General features: G+C 44.5%; 1 protein-coding gene across 1 annotated transcript; it reads right to left on the reverse strand.

The window, feature by feature from the left end:
* Positions 1-7,681: 7,681 nt before the first annotated feature.
* bag5 (BCL2 associated athanogene 5) lies at positions 7,682-16,431 on the reverse strand. Its single transcript, XM_070842782.1, has 3 exons — positions 16,294-16,431; positions 10,501-11,406; positions 7,682-8,413 (listed from the first exon to the last, which is right to left on the reverse strand). Exons 1-3 carry the CDS (start codon positions 16,314-16,316, stop codon positions 7,873-7,875), a joined length of 1,470 nt encoding a protein of 489 aa, XP_070698883.1. The 5' UTR covers positions 16,317-16,431; the 3' UTR covers positions 7,682-7,872.
* Positions 16,432-17,038: the final 607 nt, after the last annotated feature.

Raw genomic sequence — 17,038 nt, forward strand, 5'->3', positions numbered from 1 at the left:
TGAACTCTGTGGATATTTAATTATGACCTGCGATGGGTTAACTCACCATGTGGTGACATCTACATTTAACACCGTACACGGTCTCTTACAAACAGAATAAATGAATAAAATAGGATAAAAGTAAAAAAAATCTGCTTCATGTGTGACAGATTTAAAACCTCAAATATTGTCTGACTTTTTTTAAACAAATAAATTGAATATGAGGAATTAAACAAATGTGTTTTGCAGTTGTTTACATATTTGGATGTTTCATTAGTTTCAGCGATGTAAGCCTGTCTTAAGTGTTATTAAGCCGATTAAAGCCTTCTTGCTGTGTATCCCTCCAGCATGTAGTTTGGCACTGCATCAAAGACAAAAGGAACCAGTGTTTGGCAGAACTTCTCTACAAAACGACAACAACTAGGAATTTGTTCTCCCTTTTCCGTGTTAGTGGATCTCAGTGACTGGGGGAAAGAAAAAAAAAAAGAAAACCAGCTAAACCCACAAAATGTAGATGCACTTTGACCTCTGGGCGGCTGTAACAGTGTGTCAGTGCTGCTGACGTGAGCTCCAGCTGAGAGACTCTCTCACAATGTGAAAGGTCGCCTGATCCCACACATGCTGAGTGTCTCCCTCTGCGGAGGCGGCCCGCTGGCCACAGAGCGAGGAACGTGATCGTGGTCTCGTCCCGGTCCGGTTTCCTCCCTGGTGGTGGATTCATAACGACCGGGAAAACCCCACAGCACAGAGAGAAGCGCCGTGAACTGAAGTTTAACCTCAATCCTGCTGCTTTCTGGCTGGAAGATGCTCTTGAATTTCTCACAAATCGTGACTTGATGAGCTCTGCAGTGGTGGTTGATGAGGACCCACAGACCTCTTTAAATACTCTGGAGAAGTCCCTCAGTGACAGATACTGAACTTCCTGGTGCAGCCATCACTTCCAAAATGATGGTCTGCCTGATTAAAAACAACTAGCTGATGTCAAATAGCATGTTTTTGTTATTAAAAGGTGAGTTTCAAACACTTTAACAGCTCTAATACTGCCCTAGATTATAATTAAGATGTCCTGACTGTATTTTAGGGAAAAGTTGATGCTCTGACATATTTAACATTTCAGATTTTGGACAGTCAGTGTTGTATCTCCAAAATAAGTTCAAATACTTGTTTTGATCGATGGCTAATGGTTATAAGCTGACAAACATGTTTCCAGGGAGATGTTAAAGGGATAATTGGGATTATTTTTGTGTGAGGAAACTTATCCAAGGAAAGGAAAGTGTATTTTACCACCTAAAATAAAAAATAATCACAGATATATTAGTTTACGTGAACGCTAGATTATCTTCCCTGATAGAAAGGCCTCCGAACTATCCCTTTAACAAAGCGGTCCTGTAACTGGGAGATCACAGGTTTGATTCCTGCAGCAGGGATATGTCCTGTCAGGAGAAAGCGTCTCTGAGTGCGTCAGCTTAAATTTTAATGCCCATCTTCCAGCGGGGAGCGAGTTTATGCTGCGTGAAATGTCTTTTATCCAGCGTCCCGTGGCGATACTGTATGTATTCTTAAAATAACCCTGAGTAGGCATTTTTAAAAAGTTTGTGATCACATGTTTGTGATCCTCACGTGTTCTCCGGAGAGCTGGGAGACACAGGAATGAAGAACAAACCACATTAACATATCACTGATCAAGACACGCCGTCTTTATTTCGCAGTGGGAATACAAATTGGAAACACAACCATCCATGGAGCATTCACACAGATACTTTTTTTTTTTTTTTTTCCAGTCTCAGTGTGCTTTTTGTACAAGCGCGTCTCAGAGGAGAAACAGCAAAAGCCTGTCACAATCAAAGCAGTTAAAGGCGACTTCAGAAAACATATTTGGAAAAAAAAAAAATAAAAAGAAATGCAAGACCTTTTCTGTCACAGAGCACACATTCCTGTCGTTTGCAGAAAGAAAGGCGAAGCAGCAGCAACAAACAGTGACCAAGGAACGTATATATATATATATTAAAAAAAAAAAGTGCGCTTAAATAAAAGAACCTCTTGCTGAAGCTCACTAAGGAAGATCTTTTCTCTCTCGTCGTAGTTTTCCAGCCTCTCCATCATTTTTGCTTTCTAACATCCTTTATCCAAGTTAGATTCATGATGATATAATAGTTTGATAATAGTTCTTCACTTCGATGAGAAGTTTTACATCACTCTCATGTCGGTGCGTTTAATATGAAGCTGCAGTCGGCTAGCTTAGCTTAGCTTAGCGTGAAGACTGGAAAACAGCTAGCCTGCGCTGTCTAAACATTTAGGATATAAATGAGTTTCCTAATGTGTGTTTCTTCTGTTTAGGGAAAATTCAGTGAATGAAAGTTATCTACAGAGGGAGCAGAGCAGGCCGCTGTCTTAGGGGAATTATGGGAGTCCATTGTTCTCCTGACAAACAAGCGTCCACCTCCTCAATTTATTAACATTAATCAGGCTGAAACAAGTGATTCATGACAAGTTAATGCTGCCTTCAAACGGGGTCGTGTTGATGTTTTCATACAGATTTTCCTCTTCATTTAAAGGTGATATTCCCAGTGGCTTCACATTTCCTGCATCACCATCTATTCCTTTCCTAGACGCCGAACTCGAGGACTCTTTTGCCGTGTTTCTCGGCAGCGGTGTCGGACAAGTGTTCCCACAATGCAACCACTTTAAACGCCACGACACGACTTCCCCCTTTTGTCACGAGTATCATTTGAAAGCAGCATAAACATCACAGGATTAGAAAACAAATGTTCTCACACAAGGCCGAATGTTTTCATGTTTTAAGTTGTTAAATTGTTAAAAGTTCCTTCCTCTTCGTCAGCATCATCATATCATCATATATCAGTCCAGTTCAAATGTCTCCTTCAATATTAACTTTGGTAGTTATGAAACACAAAGACAAAACATTCCTCAGTGACTACATTCAGTCCAGGACAAATGAAAATAAGATCTTTTGTGAAACCACTAAATCTGCAAGTCACTCGCTGCATTTGGTGTTCAGCGTATAAATGCTTCCTCCTGTAAAGGGCTGATAGATGCCACACGGCCACCTCTCCGTACCCACAGGGTCTGAATCTTTTAAACTCTCGACTAATGGACCGCGGTGCCGCCGGGTTCAGGTACTCTAAATGACCTCGAGCTGCTTTTAGCGCTCCGGCCGTGTGTTGGAGGAGAGCGTAGCGTCTGGGCGGAGAAGCCTGCGAAACAACAGGCAGGAGGAAACTGGAAAATCACTTCAGCAGAGGAATGGAGGTTTGAAATCCAAACCACTTATTAATGTACTGACTTAGTATCTTAAACATTTCTAGAATAATCTGCTCAGACAAATGTCCTCTTCTTTTTCATTAAGGAAAGGTCCGACTCTCTCTGTAGCTGTTTCAATACAATAAGGCTATAACACCAGTTTTAACTCCACTTTAAGGATACATGTGGTAATATTCTACCGTTTTTCTCATCAATAAATCCCATAAAAAGACCAAACTAACTAAAAAATGCATCCTACTAACAACAACTGTGTCAAAGAGCTTCATTTTTGTGCAAAAACTATTAAAATGGTAAATGTGCTGCTGCCCCAAATACACACTAGAGCGCCAAATGTGGACTAATCTGCATAAGCCCCCTACAAATGTACTGTTTACTCCTGTTTTGAGTAACATTGGATGAAAACTAGTGACCAGCTGTTGACAGTAAACATTTGCCGCCAATTTGTTTTTCTACATAGTCCTTGGTTTGGGTCTTTTCATGGGATTTCTTGACGATAACAAGAACATCAGCAGCCTTCTCCTTTAAAATGCCGTCTAGACTAACCAGCCGTTTGACAAACTTTCACACTCATGCAGGGACACACTAGTTTATGTAGAAATACGCTCTTTGACCTATAAAATCCACCGTTCCTTTTTTTTTTTTTAGTTTTTTTTTGTGTAAACACACACGGCCACAAAAAAAAAAGCATCAAAACACTTGTTATCATCTCGAATCCTCATTAATCCAGAAGTGAACGTGGGACCAGGGTCCATATATTTACAGCACAGAATAAGAGGAGCAGTAGGAATATTTTAAGGGTTACTTGCTCCGTCTCGTTAGCATAGATTCAGACAACTTCTTTTTTTTAATTTTTTATATATAAATGGTGCTTTAGCTCACTGCCATCCTCCTTTTTAGTTTTGTACCACAGAGTTTGCATGGTTGCCAGTGCGCCCACTAGTGCTGAGTAAATAAAAAAACAAAACTTAGAGACACTATGATGACAAGACAGAAAAAGATCCAAGTAACATTTCTTTACATAGAGTAAAACTTTTGATTTAATTATTGGAATGAAAATTTAAAAAGGAAGCAATGTACAGAAGTGTGGACTGTAAATATTACTGCATACTTAAGAAGAGCATGTGAACTTAAGGTGTGTCCGGGTTGGTTTGGTCTGAGAGAGAGAGCATAAGGTTTCGCTGTGAGAAAGCATCTGTTACAACAACAGCCGGGGAAGGCCGACGATGTTTAATGAACACCGTTTCATCTGATTTTCTCTCGCATGAGTCAGCTCCTCGCCCAGGAGGCCGAGCGGCAGGCCTGGTGCCAGGAAATGCCTCCGACGGCAGCTCATAAAACTGGTCCATGGGAGTTCACTGGAATTTGTTTTTGTGTTTTCCAAAAAGCAGGGACACGCAGGACCAGCCCCGAAGAGCCGCTTTAGCTTTAATCACATGCGAGTTTCCCGGAAAACGATTGAGATTTGTTGAGTTTTGCGTTCACACTGCGAGCAGCCGCCAAAAAACGATCCACGGACGGAGAGAGACGCTCAGCTGATGACAAAACCTTCTCGGCCAAGAAACGTCGGCCTCAGCTAAACTCTCCGTGAGTGTCAACTGCCAATCAGATACGATCAAAAGCTTCCCTCTTTCCCTTCTGTGGGATCTTTAATTCATGAGCGAGTTGGCAAGAGACTGATTAGAGCCAAACAAATCCTCCACTTCTTGACAAAACAATCTCCCCTGTCGTGCCAATGTGGATGTTCAAATGTCCTGTTTCCTTTTTCTGAGCACTTTAAGGGCTTTTTCCTTCACGTTGGCGCCAGATTGAAAGTTTATTCTTGACCTTGGGAACAGAAGCTGGCCAAACTAAATATTGGCCTAAAAGTTAAGTATCAAAGTTCAGTTTTTAAATTGCCTGACTTCCTGTTGTTAAACCTGACAAATCAGCTTAGAAAGTTTATGTGGCAAACGTTTGCACATCCAGCAGTTACTGAGCAACATTATCATTCATTTGGAGTCGTGTTTACGTCTAACTGATGGATAGAAATCCAATAATCGCTGTCTTTTGGCTCTGTTTTTGGTCTCCACCAACTCCAGAGGCAAATACTCATCCCTTGTGGGCACCAGCTAGTCTCCAACTGTGTCTGTCAGCTGTTTGGTGGTTTTTTTACTCTGAAAACATTAACTGGAAACGACGCTGAGAACCAAAAGAGTAAATTTGCTGGAAAAGCTAAAAAAAAAAAACCATAATCATAAAAATATTGATTATAGCCACTTTAAATTCCTCAGAGTGCTGAGAAATAATTACAATTTCAACATCTACATGTCCACAACAGCTGGGCAGAGTTTATCTGCTGGATAAAGATCATGAGATCTGATTGAAAGCTCCAGAACTAAACGACTAAACTTTGCCGTTTCCCAGCTCAAGCTTTCTGCAGGTGTTGCCTCATCGTCTCACATCTTTCTCTTAAAGAACAGTTCATCGTTAGAGGTCAGCTGGAAGCTCTGAAGTAATTTAATCGTCGTCTTGTTCTGTTTTGTCTCTTGAATTTCGGCTGCTGTTGCTTTCAGAGCATCAGTGGGGCCGTTTGCAGTGTGAAATTGCGACGTGACTCATTTTATTTCCTGCTGCAAGGAGCGTCTGTGCGACCGCAAGTTACTGACCACAACACCGCCACCATTAGTCATTATCGGGGGAATAAATACGGATCTGAGCAGGAAAAAAGCCTCTATTTCTGACAAGTAGTGCAAATTTCTAGTGGCGATAATGGCCAAGGTGCTCTCCGTAAACACATTCAGTGCTTAAGTGTTGATACATATCAAAATGAGCAGCGCCTTGCTCCTTATTCCATCGCTGCACTACAAAGGCTGCTTTCACACAAACCGGTTCAAAGGGAAAGGTGAAAATAAAGGCACAGAGATTTGGACTTCTCCTCCAGTCCTCTCCCTCCCTCCCTCCCTCCCTCCCTCCCTCCCACCGTCTCTAGCAGCAGCAGCAGCAGCAGCTTCGAGAAGTTTCTAGAAGGCTCTGTCGACTGCGATCATCATCAATGCTCTCTACCCCACAGGACCCGACTGTTGGCCCTGTGAGCTTCAGCCTTGATGTGTCAATCCAGTGGCCTCCCTTCCTCTTCCTCCTCCTCCTCCTCCTCCTCCTCTTCCTCTTCCTCTCCCTGGGGACCTCTCACAGTCACAGAAAGCAGTGGGTAGAAACAAAAAAAACCTAAAGCAGCAGCAACAGCAAGATTTCGCCTCGTATCCTCTATCTCTGAATTCAAACTGGTCCATTTATAGCCTAGCACGATCATACAAAGTCACAGCAAACATCTGAAGCGTATTACAGACTAACGGCTACACAAGCAGCGAGGGGAGGGGTACTTTTATCTTTTTTGTCTTTTTAAAAAAAACATCCTGCTCTCTGTCAAACATCCTGTTCACGACTGGCAGGCTGCCTCACAAGATAGCATCTCGACCCGCTAACTTTATCGAAGCCCGTGAACGAGGCTCGCCTTTTTATTCTCTCCTCATCTGACCGGTCGCCCACGACAGCTGCGATCTGCGGGGTTTAAGGGAGGCTGTCGCAGTCGAATTGGAACTCTACCAGAGACATGGACCAAATGCTGAGGGGATAAACAGGGTCACACAGGAGTGGAGAGTGACCTTACGTCAATAATGCCAACTCCCACTGTTCTCTCTCTAATTACATTTCTGTTTAAACACAGATTGCCTGATTTCACTGCCAGCTTGATGTTTATGGAAACGCCTCAGCTCTGCTTCTAACATTTCAGCTTCTGATGCTGCTTCTAAAAAAAAAAAAATAATAATAATAATAATCACTCGATTGTGTAAAAACATTGGAAACACATTCCACTGCAGGTTCAATTTCACATTTCTTAACGCGATCTGCCGAATAGAATCAGGTTGCTTTTAATTTCAGTTCAATCTGCAGCAAAATAAAACAAAATCACTCCTGTAATTTGACATTTTTTGATACTTTTTGACATTTTACTGCCCCAAAATCAGCACAGCGCCAACAGGTATCACAATCTGGACCGAGCTCTCCCTAATTAGGTCACTGTAAGTCACGCATGCACTGGCTGTCTCCATTATCAGCTGACGCTCCGATTAATCAGGCCAGACGGGGGAAGCCACCACTGAGCAATCCATCACACTCGGGTAAGTCATCGATATCAAGTGCAGTCTGGAGGACACGACCACTGGAACAGGCATTGTTTAGTGCTTTGGCGGCAGACTTCAACAACCACACACACACACGCCAAATACAACGGTAACGGACAACTCGCACACACAAACACACACACAGAAGAGTTAAAAAGAAAATATTCAAAAAGCACAAAAAAAAAAAAAAATGTTCAAAGTGTGTTTCACAAAAGGAGTTCTGTGTCGTTGACTTCTCAGCACGGTCGGCCACAACTACCACAAAGAGACGAAATAAAAGCGCTGCTGCAGTGCATTCTGGGGATTTGAGTCAATATTTACAGCCCGTGGAATGATAACGTACCAGTTTTTTTTTTAAATTTACACACATTATCAGCTCCTGTCGTTCCTGCAGCGACGTCCCCTCCTTGCAACATGGCTACCAAGCTGTGAGCCGTGTTTTTGTAATGAATCAATACTCCCACTCGTCCGTCTTCATGTCCAGGTAGTTGAGAATGTTCTGGGCAAACTTCACCGCCTGCTTCCGCGCCATCTTGGTGGTCTCGTCGCCCTGCGGGTCCACGGCGTCCAGCACCAGCAGCTGTTTGGTCAGCAGCTCCTCCAGCATCATGTAGCTCTTGTCGGCCCGCTTGCCATCGAAGCCCAGCACCTGAGCCTGGAGGTCGGAGAGGCTCCCCAGGACGAGCCACACGGACCGGTGCGACGGGTGCTCGCTGGGGCCCGGCTGGCGGCGGGCCAGGGCCTCGCGGAGGTCCAGGAAGGTTATGATGGCTTGGACCTCCACCACGGCGCGGCGGCGGGCCTCTCTGATGCACGGGTTCTTGGCCGTGTCCACCTGGTCCAGGTGCGTGAGGAGGCTCTGCAGCTCGGCTTTGGGCCTGAAGCTCAGATCTCCCATCACGCAGTGCCGCAGGACGCCCTCTCGCAGGTGGGAGACGTGAGCTCGCACCGCCTCGATCTCACGGATGGAGTTGTTCTGCGCCAGGTCGTACCTGAAGAAACGGACAGCTGTGAAAACCTCAACCACAAACTGCAGCTTTAGTGATGATAAAACCTGAAGTAGGCATCGTCACTAGCTGTAAGCTGCGCAAGGATTTTATTATCAAGACATTGAAGATGTAGTAGGCAACATTAGTTCTTTATAATTTTAGTTGAATAACTCATCCTGACCACTGACAATATTCAATTTAATATCCTTGAACCTGAAAACCCCTTTGTGTTTAGCTTTTTCTTTTTTGTTTTTCGTGGTTTGCCTGTTGCCGTCACTTAAACGTTGACATGTAACGGTCAAAATGAGCTATTTCAACCATAATTATAATGAAATGACAGTGCTTACTGCAGCTTTAATATGAATAATACTTTATAACATCAATACATGACAAAAAAATTATACCTCAAACAATGAAACTGAGACACGAAAAACTATTTGATCTCATTTACTTCAAACAACCTGTTTTGTTTGTTTAACTTATCGTATGACATTGTGCTCCAAGATTTGGAGCCTACATTACCCACAATGCATTTTCAAACAGCTAGAGCCACAAAAGTTTTTGTACAAGTTTTTTTGTCCACATTCGATATGCCAGAAGCTCTAAACAGACGATGACGTGTAAAATCAGTTCACTGCCTACATCACAGTCCACTTTTGTTAAAATACTTGATAATCAGTGTTAAAATACTACCTGGATGAACAAACATGGTATTTGAACATGCCAGCTGAGCCATCAAATTAATACAGGAAGGCAAGTGGCCCACCAAAATAAAAGCATGTAAGTAATGTCATTAAAAATCAAATGTGTGCTCCAGAGTCACCCTTAAATGTGTTATTTTAGGTAGGTATATCTCCAAAGTCAAATTCAAGCACCTTCCAAAACGTTTTCAAGGTGCATTTTCCAGCACCTTGCTGCTGTGCTAGATTACATATAATCAAATCAACAAGACTCTTTCTGACATATCTTATTTTCTCTCTAAAAGGGGAACTATTCAGTCAGATAGTGCTTTGTGTATTGTTATATTATATTATATTATAATCTCAGGCAGTTGCGTGCACTTTATTCAAATTCTCAAACCTTGAAAACACCACCTTTTTAAATTCAGGCATTTTCAAGGATTTCTCGCCGCCGCACAAGCCTTGAAACATTACAATGCCGAGATGCCATCTTCTCTGACAAAGGATAAACACGTTTTCTATTCCATTGAGGTGTTTATTTTCAGCTCACAGCGTATCAAACACACTTGATCAAACAACCTTTTTTGCTCTAATTGAAGGCCAAAACTAGGCAGCACAGAGAGAAACGAGGGGGGTGCAGCGATGCAGTGGTACCTGAATCAGCCCTCCAGTCTGCTGCTCTACATAATGAAGCACTCGGTGGGCGTATTACTGCCATCAGTGCTTCTCTGCTGATGTGAGTGTAATTCACTCCTGATACCAGAGGATGATTGAATTCAACAACAACAACAACGACGACGACGACAACAATCCCCCGTTTCCCTCCTCCAGCTCGACGCCCAAACCACTAACGTCAGCTCACGTGCACCCTGAAGTTTAGAAAGTGTTATGGTGCCACTTCCTGGCGGGAAAGTTGAAGATCCTCTGATTCAACATAAACTTCTGCACTACAGCTGGACCGTCCTCCTCCTCTCCTGTTCACAGAGAATTAAATGTGTTTGGTTTTGAAGTGTTCAACAAGTACGGCCAGCTACCCCGAAGCAAAGAAGAAAGTGTTGCTCAAGCCCGAGTTAACTTTCCCAGTGCATCCCAGCATGCACTGCAATACACAGAGGCTAACGTTAGCTAGCGTAGCATCATATCACACTTATGTGGGGAGGGAAGGGGAGCGGAGAAGGTGAAACAAGAACACACGATAGGTTGAAGCGTCATTAGCAAAGGCTGAGGTCAGTCTAACTTTATTTGTAGCCCGGTGTTCAGGTGTTGGTTTGTTGCCAGCTTCTATTACATGACTTTGTTGCTTGTCGTGTGAACGCAGCATTCGGTAAAGACCAGAGTGTCCTGACTAATGGAGAAAACAACCAGCAGATTCATCAATAATAGCCCTACACCCCCCTGAGTGACGCCTACCTGCGCGTGTCGTCTCCCTCCCCCTCCAGGTCCAGATGTTTCAGCAGCCCGTTTATCTCCTCCACGACCTGCTTCCTGTAATTTCTGATCGCTGCGTTCCCGGAAACATCCAGAGCGTCCAGCTCCACCTGCATCTCCGTCAGGATTCGTGACAGATGGGCGCAGCTGTCCCTCCCGCTCAGACCCATCAGCAGGGCCACCAGCTGACTGCGAGCCACGCTCACCTTCACCATCACCTGGTTGATGCAGTGCACGGCCTCGTGGGTGTCCCCCGACAGCGGCAGGGAGAGGGTCTGCTGTTGCGTGCGCCCTTCGATCACATCCTGAACAGCGCACATGCGTGTCAGCGCCCGGTAGCGTGCCTTGCGGAGCGGCACCCTCGCCTCCGTCTTGACCTGGGTGAGCTTCAGCACGATCTCCTGCAGAGCATCCACCAGCTCGTCGCTTATTTCAGCCACCCCGCCTGAGCGTTGAGGCGCCACCACGCACTCGTCCACCAGCCGCCGCGCCTCGTTGCTCAGCTCCTCGATGGCCAAACGGGACGGATGAGTGGCGTTCTCCTCCAGGTAGCGCAGGAGGCCCTCCACCTCCTGCGCCGCCCTCTTTCGCGCCCCCTGCAGCTCCGGCTTGCCCTCCGTGTCCACCTGGTCCACCTCCAGCAGCAGCCGCGTCAGCTCGCGCTCCAGACGCTTGTAGTCGCGGTCGTTTTGCAGGCCGCTGAACGTGCAGACCTGAGGCCCCAGAGACGCCACCTCCTTCTGGACCTCGTACAGCCGCATCATGGCGGGATGCTGCGAATAATACGGCTGCTGCTGGTGCTGCTGCTGCTCCATTGGATGTTGCTGCTGCTGTTGCGGGCCGCCATGGTCCATCCTCTTCCCACCATCAAAGGGCTTCCCAAACAGGCTGGAAAGAAAGACGGCATGAAGGCAAAGTCAGAACAATGAGTGACAATTCAGAGCAGGCAGAAACGGAGCCTCGGCAGAGCGGACATTGTTCTCTGCCACAATCGGTGGATTACTTCAAAAGTTTCTTTTCATTTAATCACAACCAACACTGGTTGAATAGGACCTCCAACTAGTGTCTGGATCTCTGCCAGAGCAGCTGGCATACACACAAACTCTGCAACTTCAGCCAAACATTTACATCTCCACCAACGCCAGAGGAACTCACAGCAACACGGATGTAAACGCTATTAGACCTCTTGTTCTCACATTAATACACTAATATTTACATAATGTGGCATGTCTGCGTGGGCGTGTTGTGGAGACGGAAGTGAGATTTTTTTGTAAATCTTTCTCTGCATCTCCAGAGAGACGTTTCACTTACAACATCTGACCCTTTGATACAACCACAATGGCTGTTGTGTTGCGCTGGAGACGGACGCCCACTAATGCTAGAATAAAAATCAGCCGCGGATAAATGTGTCGTATCTCCACTTTGCAGGCGATTCTGTCACGGTGAAACATGTCAGAAATCCAGCCCGGGGGCGGGAGAGTCTTTAAACATGAAAATAATCCATCTTACGGTTGAGCAATCCTGACGCTCTACTACTGTACTGTCACTTTCTTTCACTCCCTGCTGGTCGCCTGAAATGTTACGAGCCTTCGCTATCTGGAGCTGAACGTGCAACGAGCGACGTGCTGCGGGTTCGGCTTGTAAAAGGACGTTTGCTCCCAATTCCCAGAAGCCTTTCAGTCAAACTGAACGTCTGAGCCATGAGACTGATATCAGTATTCAATATTTAGTCCCACTATTTACTGCCCAGTGAAAGCATGTTTTAATTTAATAATGATGAGGATAAATATCCAACATGCATACATATGAAAAAGTATAAAAGAATACTTTTACCCTGCAGCTAAAACACATCTTTCACATTAAAACATTTAATACACATTAACATTGTTTTAACTGGGATCCCTTGATATCCATCCTTTCTTTTAATAAATCTGGGGAGCTCTGATTAATGACGCCTCACGTCTGATCCTTCTCAAAGCCCCAATTACCACGTCAGGAAAACGTCTGGAGCCGCTATGAGTGCTTCCTGATTGTACGATAGGAATATATTTATCTTTTCTCCTGTTTTCACTGTCTTCCTCCTCCTTTCTTGGCGTTTCATGGCGATCATGGCCTCCATCTGTACGCCTCAGTGCTCCATTTATTACTCAGAAACTACATCTCCCAAGAGGTGGAGTCTTTTCCACGCTGGTGTGTTTCATGTATGCTCTGATGACCATAAGAGCAGAGCATAAAGCGATGCCCTGCACTGATCTAAGAGTGTGGAAACCTCCTTTTTTCATGCTTCCAGCACCTTTTAGCAAAGACCAGGGTCCCTTAAAGATAAATTTATCAGCTCTCTCTGGAGGACAAACTGAGGGTGACGCCTTCTCTTGATTATCCCCGAAAAAGTAAAGTTTTGTAGCTTATCAGCCGACACACCGATGCATCTGTAATCTGTAATCGGCTTATCGACGAATATATCAGCCCAGCAGATCAGTTGTTCTTAGCAGCTAGAATCAACAACGTCAAAGGAGTAACAGCCAAAAAAATAAAGTTTGGGGGGGTTCACTGTAATTAACACTGTGTTTAACCAGATGTCGCCTTTGCAGGATTTTAAAAAAGTTTGGTTACAGGTGCAACAGACTTTTAGAGCCACAAACCTCTAAAGTTAAACCAGGACTTGGTGTAAATGAGTACAATATTTCAGTATGACCCCACAGACATAAATATGTCCCTCTACCTGCTCTCAAAATGACTGACTGGTGCTTTTTGAGTTTATTAGTCTTATTTGAGTCTTTGACCTTGACCTCCTTCTGTGTGTCTGCTCTTATTTCTTTCTCCAAATCAAAAAAATGATAATGAGGAGTCCCCACGTAACAAATTCTGTCGTTAAAGTCATGCAAGAAAACGAATGAGGTTAACCTACATTTGGTCTCGACAAGAGCGACGCCCACACGGTGATAGCGCTCTCATCCACATTAAAAAAGAAGACCAAAAAAAAAAATAGACCCTGCCTGCCATCACGCAGCTTTAAATATCGAGGAGCACGTAAACGCATCTGACCAACACCCAAAACATGAAACACGTCTCTCTCTCTCTCGTGCAGGAGGAGGATTCGGTCAAAGTGTGTCACAGGTGTCTGCAGCCGTGTTAGAAATGTGCCATCAGCAATATTTCACTTAGCAGTCTGATCAATTATGATGATTAATACCTCAGGAGCCAAATCTTTGCTGATTCCAGCTTCTCTCATCACTGTAATAAATGTCTTAAGACGTCTTCAGACGGCTACTTGGACTCTAACAAGCTCGTGATAGACATTTTACAGACAGATTCACTTATGTTACTTCACAGTGGCAATAATCTGCAGCCGTGGCCCCTTTTTCTCATCATGTCATTAAACTGAAGGCTGCTCTGCCTCGTCTGGTCGTTTTGTGTGTCTTTATAGTTGCTCTGTGTCTCTGTAATGTCATTTTGCGTCTCATTGCTATTATTTTGCATCTTTTTGTAGTTTAACGTCTTATTGTAGTTGTGTTGCCTCCATTTGTAGTAATTTTGCTTCTCTTTTAGCAACATTTTGCAGGTAAAATGAACTATCTGGTGCTGCTGTTGGCTGAAAACACTTTCCGGCTCTGTGCTGCTGCCATATTTACACTATACCACACCGACGGCTATAAATACTTTATATTTACGTACCTCTCTACGAGCCGTTCTGTTGAAGCCCTCGTCACATCAGTATTAAACAAACTGGACGATAGATTATCTGTCACGGTGCTTAAAGCTTTCATTGATAGGAAAGATGTGTTCACTGCACCTCCGACAGGATTTGTCAGTCCAGTTGTGTCCAGAGGTAATTTTGGAAATCAAAAGTGAAAAAGGAAAAACGTTCATTATGTATATCCATCTACTACTACTACTACTACTACTGCACAACCTGTTCACACATTAGATTTTAGCTGCAGCACCATTTTACGTCTGAGGTTCTGATTAGATTTTGGTTCCACTTCCATGATTTGCCTTTCTGCATATATATTCTGTAATTTAAGAGCGCTGTTGGAGGGAGCCTGAGAGGTGAGACTTAGTATTTACTCAGCATGTACTTCACACTGTAGCTGATGGGAGGTGTTCTGACTCACGGCCATAGCAGATCCACGCTGACACTCTTAAACGGAGACATTACACCAAATACTACACTGTAGGAAGATATCATGGGAAACCTTGGGAGGATTGATTTTAATTTGAGTGACTAACTTTCCTGCCTGTGAATGAAACGTTACTGCAGCAGTAACACAGCAGAGACAACAAGTACTGAACGCCGACCTCTCAGACCTGAATAGGAAATCATCCAAGATCACAACCTCGAGCATTTAAAATAAATTCCTCTTTGAGTTTTAAACACACACACACAGGAGGAAAGAAAATCCACATACACCCGGCATGCTTCAGAGGGAACTTTCCACATCTACAGGGCGAAGCACAGGATTAAGATAAGGAACAGATTTTAGTTTTTGCAACAGAGCCTGGCTCAGGGGAGAGGCTGCATCATGAAGACGGGCTGTCATCATCAGTCGCGGTGGTCGGGAGCATGATGTGATTGTTGCACGAGAGAACCGTGGCACAGAATATGATGTTTTGTTATCCACAGCCTCGATAGCACTTCCAAGACCAGACAGGACCGTGCAGCAGCATTCCCTCAACTACTTTTATGTAAGAGGGAGCGAGGGGCTGGGCATTTCCAGAATAGTGGCGTGCCAGAGCTTACAAATCTGAGTATTTATTGGGATAATCTCAGCAAAATCCACTCCATCTTGGCAAAACACCTCATCCCTTAATTTTGATCCAAGACAGATTTTTTTTTTTTGGAGGGGGGGGCGGGTGAAGCTCCAGATAACAGAAAAGGTTAGTTAGCAGGAATATGACATGAGTCACACAGCTTGGAGGCTTTTCCTGGGCTGGAGGTGACATGCAACGAAACGAGCACCCCTCTCTGCTAAAAAAAAAAACAAAAAAACACCCTTCCCCATGATGCACCTTCCCCAGCTCCCCAGCTCCAGGCTGCACGCACCGGTCCTGCACGGCTTTGCGCATTATGTCACCACAGAAAATCCTATTTGGCCGCCTGGTCGTGGCTCTGGGAGCGCATGCAGATCACCCACAGCTGAAGCAGAACCAGGAAAACACCACACCTACACACCTCCGGACCCCACAGCACCCCCGGCAGCAGCTGTCAGCTGTATCCTCCCTCCCTCCCTCCCTCCCTCCCATCTCCATTTCTCACCTTTTCAAAACTCCGAACACATTCGCGCACATTTTTGCGGATGTCTGTGTCCATCAGCCAAACGCTGCAGCAAAAGCGGCGTCCAAAAAGAGGATCACACCCCCCCTAAAAGAAAATAAATATATATACTGAGAGAAGAGAGAGACGCCGGTGATGCTCCGGTCAGCTTCAGCACCGACCGACCGACCGCCTGATGCCTGACTGACTGACTGACTGCGGTCGGCTGGTGTCGGCTTGGTGTCGCCCCTCCCCTCCCACAGACCATCTGACAGCGGCTTTACTCCACTGACTCTCGCTTCACAACAACTTCCTTCACAAACACCTCCAACACGGAAGCTCGCTGCCTGTTTTAAACGCACCTTTCGGCTCCTAAAATGGAGCGTTAGCTTTGGCTCATTGTCCGTAAGCTAGCTCCCGCGGATCACCTGACTCTGCCCCACCTTGGGCCGCACAACTTCGGCTTTTCCCGTTTTTAACACGTTTATAACACTTCACCACGTCCGTAGCTCCACTCTTACCTGCATAGCCACCGTACAGCCATCTGAAATGTTGCGGAAAAGTGCGCACCTCCTCTGATTAAAGCTAAACATTAGCCCACCTAGCTACCTTCTACTAGTTACTTTCACGCTCACGCGTATGAACTATTCCGGAGTTTGTCTTTGCTCGTTTGGGAGAAAATAAAAGCTTTTAATCGGTGTTGTCTTCCCATGATGGATAGAAGGTATCACTCGGTGTCTAGTTAACGTCTGATTAATCCACATCAGCGTGGAAAAAACACGTCAAATTGCTATTTCGCCGGTGATCGACTTGACTACTTTTAACGGAGCGTAAGTTTTTGGTCGTCCAGCATTGGGTGCGCTCCTTTTTTTTTACGCCGTGCCGTTTTCTGCGCAGCTGCAAGGGCGGGGAACCAGAAAAGGAAATGCAGTAATATCAGGTACTCATGCCTGATACTTTGTGCTATTTTATACTTTTACTCAACCGGAATTCAGAAGGAAATATTGTACTTTATAACCTACAAATTAATTAATGGAGTAACGGAGGTTAAAGATGCATTCAGATTATTATTATTATTATTATTATTATTATTATTTAACTATCTAATCTGGTTTTACATTTTTGAAACATTAAGAAAAGGGCTATATAAATTATTATTATTACTATTATTGTTATTTAACAGTCTAATCTGGTTTTACTCTGTTTTGTAAAGCACTTTTTAACATTAAGCAAAGGGTTATATAAATTGTATTATTATTATCATTA

The sequence above is a fragment of the Pempheris klunzingeri genome, chromosome 13 (genome assembly GCF_042242105.1).
Source record: "Pempheris klunzingeri isolate RE-2024b chromosome 13, fPemKlu1.hap1, whole genome shotgun sequence".
NCBI lineage: Eukaryota > Metazoa > Chordata > Actinopteri > Acropomatiformes > Pempheridae > Pempheris > Pempheris klunzingeri.